The sequence below is a fragment of the Elephas maximus genome, chromosome 4, assembly GCF_024166365.1.
Source record: "Elephas maximus indicus isolate mEleMax1 chromosome 4, mEleMax1 primary haplotype, whole genome shotgun sequence".
Classification (NCBI taxonomy): domain Eukaryota; kingdom Metazoa; phylum Chordata; class Mammalia; order Proboscidea; family Elephantidae; genus Elephas; species Elephas maximus.
In genome coordinates this window covers 74,316,886-74,336,188 of record NC_064822.1, presented here as the reverse complement: position 1 = coordinate 74,336,188, position 19,303 = coordinate 74,316,886, and the positions used below count along the sequence as shown (strand labels likewise).

Below are 19,303 nucleotides of genomic sequence, written 5' to 3'. Positions count from 1 at the left end.
ACATATGGAAGCAGTATAAAATATTCAGGCCATTATTTTGCTATGTTTTTCTCCAATCAGAGCTCGTAGTCTGTATAGCTTTAAAATCATAGTGCTCAAAAGGAACCATGACCTCAGGTCTCCCTCTTGGTAGCACCCAGTAGGCTCATGTCTGAACTATGTACTACAAAAAGAAATGACTCCAGCCTTGTCTTGTTTTGGTTGATTGAGGTCAACGTATGTGTGCTTTTTTGTGTTTCCCTTAACAGTAAGTCTGGTTCTATGTAGTAGTGCTAGTATTTAAAAAAAAATAAAAACAGTGCTGTGTGTACATAAAGGAAACCCTGGTGGTATAGTGGTTAAGTACCACAGCTCCTAACCAAAGGGTTGGCAGTTCGAATCCGCCAGGTGCTCCTTGGAAACTCTATGGGGCAGTTCTACTCTGTCCTATAGGGTCGCTAAGAATCGTAATCGACTCGACGGCACTGGGTTTGGATGTACATAAAAAGAGAAAAATCAGAGGATGGTGTAATTTTAATGCATAGAGTTCACGTGATTTTCATAGGATATTTGCTTTGCTAGAGTGGTGAAGGTCTATTTCTTAAACATAGGGAGCAAAGGTTAAGGACTTTTTTCCACCAGTTTTATTTTATACAAGCTGTTCAAGACTGCCTAATACCAAAAACACCTATTCTTGAAATTTCTAATGATGGAATTTATTGCTTATACCTAGTCATCGCCAGAATGGAGATTTAGTCTTTGCGTTTTTTTTATTAATGACTTATAAGAAGGTCTTTGACAAAAATATATTACCTCCACTTCATAATTTATTAGCATAATGATCAATCATTTGAAAATGAAAACTGTGATCACAGTGTAGTGGAGGGTTTGTTGATGACTTTGTTGCTCAGATAGTATTTGGTGATTCGTTAATCTCTACCCCTCTGTCTTTCAGCAATCCAGTGTATCAGAGTATTCTCAAGTTGATGGGTATGCATTCAGTAACATTTACACAAGAGGGCCCCATCTGGACCAAGGCGAAGCTGCTGTTGCTGTTAAGCCAACTCCTAATCACCATGTAGATAGGTAACATTTAATGGGCACCATTTGGAGACTTGTGGGTAGTTGTCCCTCCTTTAGTGCTAATAGAAGTGTCTGCGTTGTCTACTATGTACTTCTTTAAACTTCCCATCTGTTATTTAATAAAGTTCCAGTCATTCCTTTATGGAGCTAGCTTTGATGAACAAAGATGTCTAGACCTCAAGTCTGTAATTTTCAGTGCAAATGCCTTTGGATGACTTTCATTTTTTTTTAAAAGATCCCAAAACCAAACAAAGCCCGCTGCTGTCAAGTTGTTTCCGACTCAGAACTGTCCCATTGGGTTTCCAAGGAGCGTATTTGAACTGCTGACCTTTTGGTTTCACAGCTGAGCTCTTAACCACTGCACCACCAGGGCTCCTTTTTAAAAGATACTTCTGACAAAATCTGTGAATTAAGGAGAAAGAAGAAGTGTTTTGAAACTCTCCATTAGTTTGTACCAGGTGCTCATTAGGGATCTTTCTGGCTCTATAACTTTTAAAGAATACAATTTCCAACTTTCTCTTTCCCCAATAAAAACAAACCTTCCTTTAGATAGAAATGTTTAAATATAAACTAAATATTTTAACTAAGTCGTTTCCTTATTTGTCATTGTTGCCGTTTCATCTTATTATATATATTTTTTTTACATTCCAGTTTTATGTTTCATTTACTTTCTCATATTTTTATTCTTAAGTTCAATATAGGCAGAGTTAGAAAACTGGAAGAAGGAAAGGAACTAGAATAGCGACACATTTTCAATCTTGTTTCCCAGCCACAGCAAGGTTTGTGTAGAGACCAAGTCATGTGCAATAAGAAAAGATAAAAGGAGGTGAAATATTGGCAGCAAAAATATGGGAGGGTGATGATTCAGATGAAGTGGAGAAGAGAACTTGTCCTAGTACTTCCCTGCCTCAAAGCCTCCTTCACCACAAGTGTTGCATGCCTTTTATTTTTTTCAAGTATACTCTTTTCTTAATGGAATCTCAAGAAAGTGAGATTTAACTTTTTTTTTTTTTTTTTTGCTCAAGTGTGGTGACAGAGGTAATTTTTAAATAATTCTTATGGGAATTATGCAAATATTATTTTAATGGTGCTGGCAATATATTCAGTTGGGTACAAAGAAAAGCCACCATGAATGATATATTTTGAAAATGCCAACATATGAAAGTCAGTTTTAATTATAGATTCAATTTTTAGTGGATATAGATGGAAATCAGGTTTGAATTTAAAAAAAATTATTTCATTGAAATTCTTCATTAAAGTCTGGTCTGATATAAAATACACAGAGGTTTGTAATTTTAAAAAATATTTTATTGTGTTTTTGGTGAAAATTTATACAGCAAATTAGGTTCTCATTTAATGGTTTCTGTATATATTGTTCAGTTACACTGGTCCCATTTTTCAGGATCTGTCAGCATTTTCATTATTTTAGTTTTGTTTGTTCTCTTTCTATTAATCTAGCTTCACTGCCCCCTACCCCTTACCATCTTATCTTTGGTCTAGGGTAAATGTTTACTGTTCAGTTTTATTTAGATGATTATTTAGAGGAGCACAGTACTCACAGATGATATTTATGTTATATATCACCTGTGAACAATTATTTGGCTGAAAGGTGACCTCTGGGAATGGTTTGAGTTCTAGTTTAAAGGGTATCCTGGAGCGATACTCTTGAGTGTTCCTCTAGTCTCTACTGGTCCAGTAAGTATGTCCTTATTTTAGGAATTTGGGTTTTGTTCTACATTTTTCTCCCATCCTATCTACATTATCTATTGTGTCCCTGGTTAGAAAGGTCAGTAGTGGTAGCCGGGCACCACCTAATTCTTCTGGTCTCAAGGGAGGTAAGTCTATGGTTCATGTAGACTATTAGTCCTGTAGACTAGTTTCTTCTTTGGGTCTTTGGTTTCCTTCTTTCTCTTTTACTCCAGACAAGTAGAGAACGATAGTTGTATCTTAAATGGCCTCTCGCAAGCTTTTAAGAACTTCCTTATGAACTATATTTACCAATAGACCCAGTTGCCACAAAAAATTGTGGTCCTAAGCCCTCAAACCCAGTAAACTGTGAGAGGTGTTTGCTTACGTCTAGGAAGTATCTTTAACTGTGCCCCATGTGCTTTATATGTGAATATATATGCAGTACCCATAATATGTATATATAAATATATGTATGCCTACAGATACATCTGTACATGCACATTCATACATTCATATGTGCCATACTATATACAGCTTTCCTAAAAATTGATACCCAGTCATAATATTTTATATATATATTTGGTTAGAGACATTATGTGACTTAGTGAGGTCAATGTATAATGTAAATTACCACTCTGGAAACTATCTTTAGTCTCCTTTAATTTTATGAAGAATGCTAACAAGCAGTTATTATCTTTATCTGAACTCTGTCCAAGTAGATATGCTAATTAACAAAGCAATATCCATTATGTGTATTTAATGGACAAAAGGTTCATAGATCTGGATTCTGATTTGGCTTAGTGCCAGCTAACCTTGTGATTTTTTGCATCATTATTTTTGCCCTAGCCATAGTTCATTTCAGTACCAAAAACTTGAAATTTCCTTTTAGTTTTCATATTCTGTAAAACATGATGAAACTAAGCCACTATCTAAATAATTTGTCAGATGTTTTCTGGTAGAATTTGGCTTGCTTTAATGTTTTACGTCTGTTTTTAATCTTTAGGAGCACCTAACTGAATGATTTTTTTCTTTCTTTTCACAGAAATTATGACCCACTAAAAACACAGCCCAAGAAATATGCCAAATCCAAGTATGAATTTCGGGCAAGGAACAACAGTGAGCTCTCAGTTTTAAAAGATGATATTTTAGAGGTAACAGAATTTTACCTTTTTTTTTTTTTTAATACTCTTAATAAAATGGATTTATGGTGTTTCTCTTTTGGTTTATGTCTAAACCTTCCTCAAAGAAACTCAGTAGTCAAGAAATTATTCTTCATAATTTTTTTATATTACCAGGATGCATTATATTATAGATGCTTATATCCTGGCTCTAGGATAATATCTAGGAATGGTAGCTGCTTTACCTGTTTTTTGTTTTGGTTGGATTTCTTGACTTCCTTTCATGTTCTGTAAAAGCCCTTATACATTGCGTGTCTTCTTCTTCTGGACTTCATTCTTTGTTGGAATCGAAGCTAGTTATCACTTCTTTGTAGATGTACCGTAACATTTTAATAAAAAAATAATAACATTTCCTTCTGTCTATCCTAGTATCTTTGCTTAAATGTTCCTAGCAGCTAGTGAGCTAATGGTTTTGGGAATAGTCTACCATGATGCCCAAATCTCTTTTCTTAAATTATAACCGAGAATTCATCTTCTTCAACATGTAAAGTGGGATTGTCAGCGTAGTTTCTGTGAAAAAATGGTTTTCATACTTTTTCTTTCTATTCCAAAAATGGAGTCAATAGAACTTTCCAAGAGAGTCATCTAAATCATTTCTAAGTACTTCAGGTAATACAAATAGCTATACATTCTTGGGAGGTAATATGGACCTTGGGTAGGTTCATCATAGTGACATTGTACTTGTTCTGTGCTAGTAATTGTAATTCCTGAGAATCATTCATTTCACAATATGTTGATGCTAAGTCAACTTACCACAAATAAATTAGAAGTGAAAAAAAATTCTTGGTTGACGTCTAGGAATAAAAATTGAACTTTCTTCATAGTTGATTTTGGTACTGAAATGACACCTTCATTTTCTTCTACGATGACAGATCCTTGATGATAGGAAGCAATGGTGGAAAGTTCGAAATGCTAGTGGAGATTGTGGATTTGTGCCAAATAACATTTTGGATATTGTGAGACCTCCAGAATCTGGATTAGGGCGTGCTGATCCACCTTACACACATACCATACAGGTAATCTTGATTTCTTTGCAAAATTTAACTTTTAACAATTTTCAAATGTATCACTCTTAAACAGAATTTAAATACCTTTTGAGTATTACTCATTTTAAGTCTTAATTGGTTTTAAAACTTTACGTAATTAGGGACAATGATGAGAGACATAGGAAGAGTTATACACATGCTTTCTGATTTACTTTTTCACGTAATTGCTCAAAATGTTTAGCAGCAAGTGCGTCCTTCTTTGAACGCTAACTTTTCCAACCTACAATATTTATGGTGTTTGAAGGAATAGTATTTCTCCCACTTCATTCTTACCCATAGCCCTCCTACCCACTAATGGCTTCCTCTTGATGTAGGAACTGAACACATAGGCACTGAGATGGTACTCCATCCTCACCAGCCCTTGCTCTCAGAGCCTCTTAAATGTTCAGTCACTAACCAATATTGAGAGTGTACTCATTTCACCATACACTAATACATAAATATTTATTCATTTGGATTATACTGTTTTTCCTCTCTTGATTTTAAGGCTGAAACATACGTACAATATATATTAGGCAGATCAGGATCTCTCTTCTTGATCGTTGAATAATTCTTGAAGCTCATGCCACATTTTTCAGGATTCTGCTGACCCTGGTGAACTCATTCACCATAACATCTGAATTTACTTGCTGTTAAACTCTTGGGATTCTTGACCTGTGACAGGATCACTAGAGCCAGATCTACCAACAGAGAAAAATGGAGTCTCCCATGTATAGCCTCTGAGCTTGCGGTGGCATTTTTCCCATGTCACCAGCAAGAATTTTAAAGTCCTGACTCCCTAATAATATCATGACTTTGAGTAGAAGCTACATAGAATATGAAATGAAACAGTTCATTTTCATGCCAGGTGTAGGCTTAATAAAATACAGATTGTTCAGACCTAGAAATGCGGTCTAGCTTCTGCCATGACCATTCATTTAAATACTTCTGGATCCTCATGACATTCCAGCCTAATATAAGCCCTGCACTTATCCAGAATGACTGTTGGCCGTATCAGAATCCAAGATTCAAGCAAACATTGAGATAAAGAATTAGTGTATATTTGATATATCTTGATAATTTAATGTGATGGCAATGAAAATTCTGTTTGCTGTACATATGTTTTGGCTGGGTTCATGTTCATATAAATTATATATTTATTTTATGTTCATCATTTGTCATTAGCTGTTGATGCCAAAGAAGGAGTTTGAGTTATTCAAGGTATGGTCCACTCCATTTTTCACGGATTTTTGAAGTGAATTTTCTTCATTTTTATCCCTTTTTCTTTCTTAAGTTCTCACTTTTCTGATTTTGAGATGTAGTTACCTGACATAATGCAGGCTTCTGTCTGGTTTATGAATGTCAGTTCTTCCTGTGCTTTCCTATAGAAGTTTTGTCCATATACCTTTGACACTGAAAGGATGTGTGCTTGAAATGTATGCCTTAAACTGTGATAGAGTGTATACTCTTTGAGTCATATGGACAGTTTTTAATAATTAACTCATGGTAAGCTGTAAGAAGCACTATTGACAAAGAGTATCCATAGTTACCACATGTGAGCAGAAGCCAAGAGTTTGTATTTCAGGTGTTAACAGCAGTCATCCAAGTTTGTTTTTATTGTGTGTATGGTTGCTGGGAAATGGCAAACTGTGATAAAATAAGTTAGATAAACTTTAAAATAATGTAAATTCTTAGTTTTTTCCCCCTACCTGAGGTTTCCTAAGGAGTTTAATCTCTTACCTTTTCCTTTCTACTTCTCAGTCTTGTCTTTTTTTCAATTCTAATTCCTGGCTTGAGCCATAAGTTGACTTTTCTGTTTAAAAGTTCTTGCTGTCTGAAATTGAACCAAAACTATTAATACATATCATAGGTAGGTGGAGTACTTTTGGAAAACTTAAAATATATTCCTCCTTTTTTCTAACAGAGCCTCATCTTATGTTTTTGTCAACTTTGGCACAACCAAGAAATTTTTTAAGTGCTCACAAGTTTCAGGAGTTTGTTTTGCTACTTTACGTAAATAGAAACTTGTGATGCTGGTGGGGATTGATTGCCTCTTTTGGCTCTTTTCTTTTTAAACTTTTCAACACTATCTGACTGTCTTCTGAAAATTTCTGGATGCAGCTATGAATGCAGTGATGCATGTAGAAATGTGTGTGGAAATTGTGTGTGTTTAGGTTGAGGGCCGACTTTTAAAAGATATTAAAAATAATCTGCTTTTTAACACCTCCTGAAAATTTTGGACTGAGCCCAACAAAACCACCAAGTTACTGTAAAATTTTAATAATAATAAGCAAGGTCGACAGTCTGCAATCTGCTGTCTGCTATGTGGCGTAAATCCTGCTCTAAAAGGATTCCTATTCTCAAATAAAAAAATAATGGAGTAAGATGGAAAATTAAAAAAAGCATCCTTGGAAAGGCATGCCAGTCATTTTTATATCTCTACAGCAGTGCCACCAGATACCTTTATCGAACTGCCTGAAGAAAAATACTATATACAGCGGATTTCAAAATGACAATAAAGATACCACCATATTTACATAGATCCCAGTGATCCTGCTACCCTAACCTTATAGAACTCCACTGGATTACAAGCATATTCAAAACAATACTGAATCTTACTTATCTTTTTATGTGTTCATTTAACAAATATTAAGTGCAAGCATCTCACATTTATAAAAAAAAAAAAAGAAAGCCTTATGGAGTCCAAAGTCAACCACCATGACTTTGCTTCTCTTTTGGTGCTTTCTGTACTAGCTGCAGTGACTGTCACTTACCTTCTCAGAAATGGTCCACACACTTTTTTTCCCCATCTCTTCCATCCAATGATATCAAAACTTTGAGGAAATGTAAAGAAGCTTCTTCTGGAAAAAAATTTTAGACTCAGGTACAGTACTGCAGGTAGACACCTAATGATTCATTGCTTAAGCTTTCTTCACATTTACAGACGGTGAGAAATTACACTTTGAAGTAGGTAATACCAATCATCAGATCTTGCACTATGTGCCAGTCATTTACACAACAACCTTATGAAGTAGGCATGTTTTTACATGTGAAGACACTAAGGTACTGGGAAGTAACGTGTCCACAGTTACACAGCTGTGTGAAGCCAGGATTTGAATCCAGCACTATGGATCCAGATCCCATGATTTGACATGCTGTGGTATCCTGGGGAATAGTGCTTGGAAAGGGTTGACATCTCTTTTTGTATAGACATACACTTTTTTCACCACTGGAATGTTTAAGGTGACAATATCTTCTCAGAATAGCTTTACCATGCATTGTGTTGTGCTAAAAGTTAATCTGATCAGTTACAAAGAACAATACTTAGAATTGGATTTTTACTAATATATCCTTTCCTTGAATTTCATGTACTCTTTTTTTTTTTTTTTTTATCATTAAGGAAAATAGCCAAACTATATAATTCACCTAAAAAGTGGACATTTCGTGAATGGTGAGAATAGGGGAAAACCATTTCCATGTGACATCTGTAAGTCACCATATATTTTATAAATGCACACAGTTGTGACTCTTATGTTTATATTCCCACATTTTCTGTGAATAAGAGGTACATATAAATAGTGGCAGCCCCTGGATGAAGGACACAAGTACAGCCCTTGCCTATCGTTCACGCTTTTTGTTGTTGTTGTCAAAGATTCTGCTCTGATGGCAGGGATGCTAGTATCTGGCACCAGTGGAGAATAGGTGTTGGACTACCACCTGATGTTCCTGAGAGTCCAGGCTATTTAACATCTTCACATTCGGACTGATTTTTAACAGTTCTGTAAAGGTAGCCATTCTCACCTTATGTGTTTCTCCCACAGCTTCAGCAAAATTTTAAAAACAAGACAGCATTTATAAAAGATAAGGAACATTAAAAAATGATTGAATGAAGCCATGGGGAAAAAGAAGTGCATGCTTGTGAGAGATTGTTGAGAAATGGAGACAAATGACATGTCTTTTGATAAAAAATCTTGTCAGTAACAAAATAAACAAAATTTAGAAAAAAGAATAAAATAAACCCTGTGGATCACAGTTCTACTCTGACACACATGAGGTCACCTAGTCAGAATCAACTTGACAACTGAGGGAAAAAAAAAGAAGAAAGAACAAGTAAATGTAATGTGAGATCCTGGATAGGATCTTGAAACAACAACAAAAAAGATATTAGTTGAAAAACTAGTGAAATTCAAATAATGTCTATAATTTAGTTAATAATATTGTGCCAGAGTTAACATTCTGGTTTTGGTAATTGTGTTATTGTTATATAAAATGTTAACATTTATGTTATGTAAAATGTTATTTTAGCAATTCTTCTGTAAGTCTAAGATGAGTTCAAAATTAAAAGCTAAAAAAAAAAAAATGTTATAGAGTATCCCAGGGTCTTTTATTGGTTAGAGATTCTGCTGGTGGCAGGGGTGCTAGTACCTGGCACCAGTAGAGAGTAGGTGTTGAATTGCCACCTGATGTCCATCCTTTACAACAGATGGACATCCGTGGTGCTTTCTCCCCACTGGAGTCTGCTTGCCACAAATGCACTTAAATTTCCCAGTGTTTCTTTGCCTCAATTCCCAGACTATAGCACTGTGACTGTTCATCTGCTAGAATTTGCCCTTTTGCCCGTATTGATTCTTACGCTATGCTAAGAGCAGAAACCAAAACTCTCATCCCTGCTGTTATTTCTCATTTACCCAAAGGACTGACTAAAAAGGTCTGTTGCTTATTTTTAATGATTAAGTCTATATGCTTATTATTATAGATATTCTTGCTCTCATAGGTAGACATAGTGTGTGTGTGTGTGTATATATATATATATATATATATATAATGGAAAAATTAAGAATTGAGAATTGTCTAATGACCACTACGAAGAGGTAAAAATAATCATGAATGTCTTGCCATCCCAGGACTGTGAATTCAACAGAAAGTCTCCTGTCTTCCCTGTTTCCTAGCAAGATACTGTGATATTGTAGGAAAAAAACCTGAATTGAGGTATTGCTAGATGAGGATTCTAGCCCTGGTCCTGCCATTAGCTAGCTAGGTGATCTGAAGGAAAGCATTTTACTTTTTGGGCTCTGATTTGCTCATCTGTAAAATAGAAGGACTCAGGCTACATGATCTCCACAATCCAGTATAGATATAATTTATATTATTATCTGTATATGTTTTAAATAACCTCAAATTGAAAGTGTAAATATTTTCTGTAGATGTATTAATCCACCAGCAGTACTCATCTCAGCCCATATTATGAACACTCTTGTTTTCAGCCTCAGTCCAGACCATTCAGATACTACTGGATAGCATGACCATTTTACTAAAGATGCCTTCCTATTCATTCCATGCAGGCCAACCTCCTGATAATATGGGATTCTTTAAGATTTGTTTTTTTTTAAATTAATCTCTGAAGACTGTTTATCTGTTCATTAGAGGCATGACTTTAGACAAGTATGTTTACTTTTTATTCTGCCTCATGCATTGATATTTTCCTAGATATTGTTTAGGTTAATTTGAATAATATCCACTCATGTTATGTAAAGTAAATCATTGACCAACATGCACATGTGCATAATTATGAAATGTTCTGTGTATGTTTAGGCTGCTTATAATTTCAAAGCCAAAGCTCACTAGAATCATGCCTTGCTATGTTAATATATTTCCTTTTGTAAATAAACTTTTAATGCATTTTGATTGTATTTTTAATCTATAAGAATAAGATGAACCTATATCTTAATATTTTAATACTTAATACTCTAATACACAAATAGGTACTGCTCAAATACTCTGCAGTGTTTATACTGTAGTGTATTCTATGTGTTAAGTTGTCCATGGCTAGACAAGAGTAATGGAAAGGAATTACATATTTACAAGCCCCTTACTTTGTGGGCAGGTAATTTTATTGTCAAAAACTAATTTGCTCACATCTGATATTTGACATGAATTATAACTGATATTATTTTAGTTCCATCTCCTGTGTTAATTTTCTCCTTTGATGTGATTTGCTCCATTTTCCTAATAGCGATTACTTGGTGAGCTATCAGAGGTAACCCACATTTGTTTCCTCATGGCAGTTCTTCTTAACATAATTTTTTGATTCAGTTTCTGGACTTAACACCCTCCAAATATTCCAGCTGTGTCTAGTTTTCACTGCAGAGTTCCAAAGAGACCAAATTTAGAGGAGAAATGTGTAATTCAGAGTCGGTTAAAATTTTATGAACAGTTCAATTTTAATGGAATCATTTGGCTTACTTGCATAATTTCCCTTCTGAAGCAGTATCTTGCATGCATCAGGAGCTTATCTATCAATAACTTTTTAAATCCTTGAGAATTTCAACTCAGCTTTAGTGGCTAAAGAAAAGTGACTTATTCGGACTTAAATATGAAAAGGAAAGTAATTTGTCATCAGGTTTAGTAATTCTGTTTTCTTTCAGGAAGAAAGAGAGAGATTTTGTGTTAAATAGCACTTTAAATGTACAGTAAGCCACTGGAAGCTGGAACCTATGTAAGATGGAAACCTGTCAGAGAAGGGAAACAAAAATATTTTCCGCTAATAGCGAGAGAAAAGTGGGAAGACTGTATGCTGTTAATGGCAGAAAACTTTTCAAAACGCAGAAAAACATGTCAGTTTTGTTGAGTTCTGGCTCTCACAGGTTTTGCTGTATTTGTAGGACATAACAGGCAAGAGTTACAAAGTGACAGTTTTGGTACAGAAGTGGGTCCACACTAGAGTGACTAACTGTCCCACGATTGAAGGGCTTCTTGGGATATGCAACTTTCAGTGTTAAAACAGGGACAGTCTCAGACAAACTGGGAAGAGTTGGTCAAGATTCCTTTTAGGATTTGAAGCTCCAGCACCCTTGGTTCAGGAGAGAAGAAAGTTCAGGTTGCAGTTCTGCTCTGAAAGACTGCGTGAATTGAGTGTATGTTGGAGGCATCAACTTTGTACTTACAGAAGAGCTGAGAGACGGCAATAATAAAGACCAGTGGTTGAGTGGCAGGTTAAAGGGTGGTGTGTGTGTGTGTGTGTGTAGAGAATTGGAGGAGGCATAGGAAGTAATTTGAAAATCAGTGCTGATTCTGTTTCCTCCACACCATGAATAGCATTAAACCCGTCTCAGTGGGAAAGTTGCCTTGATTGCCATTTCAGAACTGGAAGTGTTGCAATTATTCAAGGAAGGCAATTTTCCCCCCTTTTTTCACTTCAGGGGTTGTAGGTCTGAAGCAAGAGGAGAAAGGATCAAGAAAAAGGGAAAATATGCAAGTAAATACAATTTGTGGCATAATTAATGAAATATTTTTTCATATTTTTTTTCTTTAATCAAATATTTGCATTTTTAAACCTATTATTCTTTTAAGTCATAATGATAAAGTTGCATTTTGTAGCAATGACAGATGAGTGAAATGAGGCACAGAACATTTGGTGAGCTTGTCTTCAGGCTTGATTCTGACAACACACAGTGTATTCAGTTTTTCAGAGTATTTTTTGATGGCTAACAAAACACTAGCTGTTCTTGTTTTTATGGAAACAGAAAATATGAATCATTTCATGGAAAGCCAAGCTCATGGCATTTTTTTGTTTGCACTTTAAAAACAATAATTTAAACTCTGACATGTTTGGAATCCTAATGTGAGACTTCACTAGCACATCGTGAATTTGAGTGCAGAGGACATTCTTGGCAAGGGAACACTGTATATGCATTAATGAGATGACGTTGGTGTGTGCTAAGTATTACATTTTGGTGATGTTTGCTGTATTTTGATTGCTTTAAATATTTTATTGGCCCAAATATAGGAGGAGTGTTTTTTTGGGCATGATGATAATAGTAATAAAATTGTTGTTGTTGTTATTATTATAGAATATATTAGAAATGTTTCTGGGCCTTAAATGCTGAGGAGGTTAACAATCTCTATTTCTGTCCCATCTGACTCCATGGCTTGCTCTGTGAATTTTATCCCTCTATTTCCTCCCTTCCACACTCCCTGCCCCTCCTCTTCCTCCCCGCCCCAGCCCCCGCCAAATGTCTAACAGCATTATAAACATCTCTTTCAGTTCTTCTTTCATCCTTGCATAATACCCTTCCTCTCCTTCTCCACCCCACTTGTTAGTGAATGGTAGCTTTTACAGAGCAGAAAACAACCAGGGCTTCTTCCCACTAAGGTTTCCACAGGTGTTAATCATTTGCTGTGAAGGCAACTATGATGAAGGTTGGTGTGGTGTTTTTTGAGTCATGATTAAATTAAAAGCGGTGTGTTTGTGGTGTATATTTTTATGTTTTTGATCTCTGTGGAAATTGGGGAAAGCTCTCCTAAAATCAATATTATCTTATATTTGGGCCAATTTAGAACTTAAAAGTAAATATTGTTCTAACTAAGGATCTGATTATCAGAAGGCCTTCTTTTTGCATTTTATATGCTAATCCTAAATTATAGAATAATTAAAATTCTACCAGTGCAGTATCTAAACTTTACTTCAGTTACAGGTCATTGCTCTGTATTGTGCCTTTTGATAATTTGGAGTCCGTTACAATACAGTTATCTACAATTAAAGTTATTTTGTTTAGATTTAAAATTTCAAGTCTTGCATACAGTTTAATAAGGAATATACATAAATACTGTTTCATAATAGCTTAACAATTACAATTGAAAAATGATTGTTATATGTTATCACATCTACCTTTTTTAAAAAAAAAAAAATACCCCCATGGCCTGTTTTCTAATATGTGTAACATTTAATTAAAGAACATACCATTACCTTCACTACCCCCCCCCACAACATTAGGAAAATTTTTAGTTTTAATTAGTTAGTATGAAGATGATGGGAGAAAAAGTTATAACTTGAAAAATATTAGTAATAACATTTAAAAATTATGTATTTTGAACCATAGTCCCTTTTTCTACTGGCATATTGCCCCTCCTTTTAACAAATTACTTGGAAATAGGAAAATTAAAGATTTTTAAGCATATTTAAAATGAGGAGTAAAATGATGCTTTATGACATTGGCATTTAGACTTCCAGAGCAATTAGAAATTATTAGTGGAAATTATAAAATAACCAGTAGACTTTGGCTTACCCTAGCCTTGAGTGATTCCAAGTTCAAATCTAGTTTTTCTTAAACATTTATGACCATTACAAATACAGCTGTTTGCTAATGATGTCTTCTTGTAACTTCTTGACATATTTTTGACTTTGGACAAATACGTATTTAAAAGATGATTATTAATGATAATTATGCTCCATGGGAGAAGTACCTGGCGATCTGTTGCTGTAAAGTTTACAGCCTAGAAAACAATACAGTGCAGTTCTGCTCTGTCACATGGGGTGGCTATGAGTCAAAAATTGACTCAACAACACCTAACAACAGCAGCATACCAGATAGAGGTAGAAATATGTGTGTGTGTGTAAATATAGCTGTGTGTGTGTGTGTGTGTATATATATATATACACATGTATGTGTACACAGAGATTTACATGTACATATGTATGTATATATAAGTATGTATGTATGTCTATATATATGTATACACATACGTATATAACACACACACATGAATTTGTTCTGGATTTGTATAACAGTTTACAAATAAATAGCCAACAATATCCTATCAAGGTACAATTTGTTTTCCTGGCCTAAGTATGTATTTTTAAAATATCAAATTAATTACTTGTCTTTTTATAGAAACAAAAGATGGAGTATGGTCCAAGACTGAGCAATACTCCCTCTGCTCCATCACCTCCTCCAGCACCAGCTCCAGTTCCTGTCCCCCTTCCACCTTCTGCTCCAGCACCTGTTCCTGTGTCAAAGGTTCCGGCAAATGTATCCCGCCAGAACAGCAGCTCCAGTGACAGTGGCAGCAGCATTATACGAGATAACCAGAGACACAAACAACTTCCTGTGGATCGTAAGTTTCTTAAAAAGGCAAAAATACACAGAGTTTCTTCTGTGAATTAAATGCACTGATAAGTAAAACATTTACTATTGGTTCAACTGGTATTAAATATTATTAAATATAAATAATAATCCTTTATACTTGCATGGCACTTCAGAGGTTGCAAAGATTTTCACCTAGCCTCTCGTCTACCAATAATTCTGAGAAACAGGAAGTTCTCTCCATTCTCTAATGTGTATATTTCTACACATATTACAGTATATTGTGATGGTTGAGGGTGGACTGTGACGCCAGACATACTGAGTTTCAGCAGTGAAACATCACTTACTGGCTGTGCCCTTAAGCAATTCAGTAATCCTCTCATACTTCAAAATCCACCACTCATCTGTCAGTTTGTCGTGCTGTGGTGGCTCACATGATGCTGTGATGCTGGAAGCTATGCCTCTGGTATTTGAAATACCATAAGGGTCACCCATAGCGGACAGGTTTCAGTGGACATTCCAAGCTAAGACACACTAGGAAGAAGGACCTGGCAATCCACTTCTAAAAAAAAAAGGCCAGTGAAAACCTTATGAATAGCAGCAGAACATTGTCTGATACAGTGCCAGAAGATAAGCCCCACAGGTTGGAAGGTACTCAAAATACGACTGGGGAAGAACTGCCTCCCTAAAGTATAGTCAATGCTAATGACGTGGATGGAGTTAAGCTTTCGGGACCTTCGTTTTGTGATGTGACATGACTCAAAATGAGGAGAAACAGCTGCAAACATCCACTATTAGTTGGAATGTGGAATGTATGAAGTATAAATCTAGGAAATTGGAAGTTGTCAGGAATGAAATGGAATGCATAAAGATCAATATCCTAGGCATTAGTGAGCTGAAATGGACTGGTATTGGCCATTTTGAATCAGACAATCGTATGGTCTGCTATGCCGGGAATGATAAATTAAAGAGGAGTGGCATCCCATTCATCATCAAAAGGAATCTTAGAAGATCTGTCCAGAAGTACAACACTGTCAGTGATAACATTCATACACCTATATGGAAGACCAGTTAATACGACTGTTACTCAAATTGAAAGAATAACCACTAATGCCAAAGACAAAGAAATTAAAGATTTTTACCAGCTTCTGCAGTTTGAAAGTGTTTTAACATGCACTCAAGATACATTGATAATTACTGGTGATTGGAATGGAAAAACTGGAAACAAAGAAGAAGGGTTGGTAGCTGGAAAATACACCCTTGATGATAGAAACTATGCCATAAATGGCAGGATAGAATTTGCAAGACCAACAAGTTCTTAATTGCAGATGCCTTTTTTCAACAATGTAAACTGCAGCTGTACCTATGGACCTTGCCAGATGGAATACACAGGAATCAAATCGACTACATCTGTGGAAAGACTGTGGAGAAGCAAACATCATCAGAACAAGGCCAGGGGCTGACTGTAGAACAGACTATCACTTGCTCATATATAAGTTAAAAGTTGAAGCGAAGGAAATTAAAACAAGTCCATGAGAGCCGAAGCATGACCTCAGGTATAAAAAAAAACTGAATTTAGAGACCATCTCAAGAATAGATTTGACACATTGAATACTAATGACAGAAGACCAGATGAGTTGTGAGATGACATCAAGGACATCATACATGAAGAAATCAAAGTTACTGAAAAGACAAGAAAGAAAGAAAAGACCAAAATGGTTGTCAGAAGAGACTCTGAAACTTGCTCTTGAACATGGAGGAGCTAAAGTGAACAGAAGAAATGGTCATGTAAAAGAGCTCAATAGGGATTTCAAAGGGGGGCTCAAGAAAACAGTAAATTATTATTATGAAATGTACAAAGACCTGGAGTTAGAAAATCAAAAGGGAAAAACACCCTCAGCATTTCTCAAACTGAAAGAACTGAAGGAAAAACCTAAGCCTTGAGTTGTAATATTAAAGGATTCTATGGGCAAAATCAAAAGAGGACGTGGAACCAGGGATATCATTGCTGATGTCAGATGTATCCCGGCTAAAAGCAGAGAATACCAGAAGGATGTTTACCTGTGTTTTATTGACTGTGCAAAGGCACTCGACTGTGTGGATCATAACAAATTATGGATAACATTGCAAAAAATGGGAATTCCAGAACACTTAATTATGCTCATGAGGAACCTTTACATAGATCAAGAGGCAATTGTTCGGACAGAACAAAGGGATACTGACTGGTTTAAAGTCAGGAGAGGTGTGTGCCAGGGTTGTATTCTTTCACCATACCTATTCAATCTGTATGCTGAGCAAATGATCTGAGAAGCTGGACTATATGAAGAAGAACGGAGCATCAGGATTGGAGGAAGACTCATTAACAACCTGCGTTAAGCAGATGACACAACCTTGCTTGCTGAAATTGAGGAGGACTTGAAGCACTTACTAATGAAGATCAAAGACCACAGCCTTCAGTATGGATTAAACCTCAACATAAAGAAAACAAAAATCCTCACAACTGGACCGATGAGCAACATCATGATAAACGGAGAAAAGATTGAAGTTGTCAAGGATTTCATTTTACTTGGATCCACAATCAACAGCCATGGAAGCAGCAGTCAAGAAATCAAAAGACGCATTGCATTGGGTAAATCTGCTGCAAAGGACCTCTTTATAAAGTGTTGAAGAGCAAAGATGCCGCCTTGAAGATTGAGGTGCACCTTACCCAAGCCATGGTATTTTCAGTAACATCATATGCATGTGAAAGCTGGACAATGAATAAGGAAGACCGAAGAAGAATGTATGCCTTTGAATTGTGGTGTGGGCGAAGAATATTGAATATACCATGGACTGCCAGAAGAATGAATAAATCTGTCTTCGGAGAAGTGTGACCAGAATGCTCCTTAGAGGCAAGGATGGCGAGACTGCGTCTTACATACTTTGGACATGTTGTCAGGAGTGATCAGTCCCTGGAGAAGGACATCATGCTTGGCAAAGTACAGGGTCAGTGGAAAAGAGGAAGACCCTCAACGAGGTGGATTGACACAGTGGCTGCAGCAATGGGTTCAAGCATAACAATGATTGCAGAACGGGGCAGTGTTTCGTTCTGTTGTGCATAGGGTCGCTATGAGTCAGAATCGACTCGACGGCACCTAACAACAACAACAACGTGGGCAAAATATTGAAAGATGCAAGAAGCATCAAAAGAAGAGGAAGAAGTACAGAGTCATTGTGCCAAAAGAATTGGTTGATATTCAGCTATTTCAGGAGGTAGTGTATGATTAAGAACCAATACTACTGAAGGAAGAAGTCCAAGCTGCACTGAAAAAAAAAAAAAAGGCATTGGCAAAAAACAAGGCTCCAGAAATTAACAAATATGTTTCAACAAAGGAATGCAAAGGTGGAAGTGCTCATTCGTCTGTGCCAAGATATTTGGAAGACAGCTTTTTTTTACCCGGCCAACTGACTGAAAGGGATCCGTATTTGTCCCCATTCCAAAGAAAAGACGATCCAACAGAATGTGAAAATTATTGAGCAATATCATTAATATCACACACAAGTAAAAATTTTGCTGAAAATAATTCAAAAATAATTACAGCATTACAATGACAGGGAACTGCCAGAAATTTGAACTGGATTCAGAAGAAGACATGGAATGAAGGATGTCATTGCTGACATCAGATGGATATTGGCTGAGAGCTGAGAGTACCAGAAAGATGTTTACCTGTGTTTTATTGACTATGCAAAGACATTTGACTGTGTGGGGGATCATAACATTATGGATAATATTTGCAAAGAATGGAAATTCCAGAACACTTAATTTTGCTCATGTGGAACCTGTATGTAGACCAAGAGGCTGTTGTTCGAGCAGAACAAGGGTGGTCTAAAATCAGGAAAGGTGTGCCTCAGGGTTGTATCCTTTCACAATACTTATTCAATCTGTATGCTGAGCAGATAATCCAAGAAGCCGGGCTATCTGGAGAATGTAGCATCAGGATTGGAGGAAGATTCATTAACAACCTATGATATGCAGAAGACACAGCCTTCCTTGCTGAAAGTCAAGAGGACTTGAAGCACTTACTGATGAAGATCAAAGACTATAGTCTTAAACAAAACAGAAATTCTCACAACTGGGCCAATAAGCAATATCATGAAAAACCAAGAAAAGATTGAAGTCAAGGATTTTATTTTACTTGGATCTGCAATCAATGCCCATGGAAGCAGCAGTCAAGAAATCACACTATGTATTATGTTGGGCATATCTGCTGTAAATGACCTCTTTAAAATGTTCACAACAAAAATGTCACCTTGAGGACTAAGAGGTGCTTGACCCAAGCCAAGATATTTTCAATCATCTCATGTGTATCCAAAAAGCTGGAAAATGAATAAGGAAGACAGAAGAATTGATGCCTTTGAATTATGGTGTTGGTGAAGAATATTGAATATACCATGGACTTCCAGAAGAATGAAGAAATCTGTCTTGTAAGAAGTACAGCCAGAATGC

General features: G+C 36.0%; 1 protein-coding gene across 4 annotated transcripts in view; it reads left to right on the top strand.

The window, feature by feature from the left end:
• Positions 1 to 19,303, top strand: part of EPS8 (epidermal growth factor receptor pathway substrate 8) — a 210,915-nt gene that overhangs the window by 179,338 nt on the left and 12,274 nt on the right. For all 4 annotated transcript variants that reach the window (XM_049882554.1, XM_049882552.1, XM_049882556.1 and 1 more), the window contains 4 exons: positions 935 to 1,065; positions 3,794 to 3,902; positions 4,802 to 4,945; positions 14,626 to 14,848. In XM_049882554.1, the coding sequence (XP_049738511.1) occupies positions 935 to 1,065; positions 3,794 to 3,902; positions 4,802 to 4,945; positions 14,626 to 14,848 (607 nt within the window). The remainder of the gene's footprint in view (positions 1 to 934; positions 1,066 to 3,793; positions 3,903 to 4,801; positions 4,946 to 14,625; positions 14,849 to 19,303) is intronic.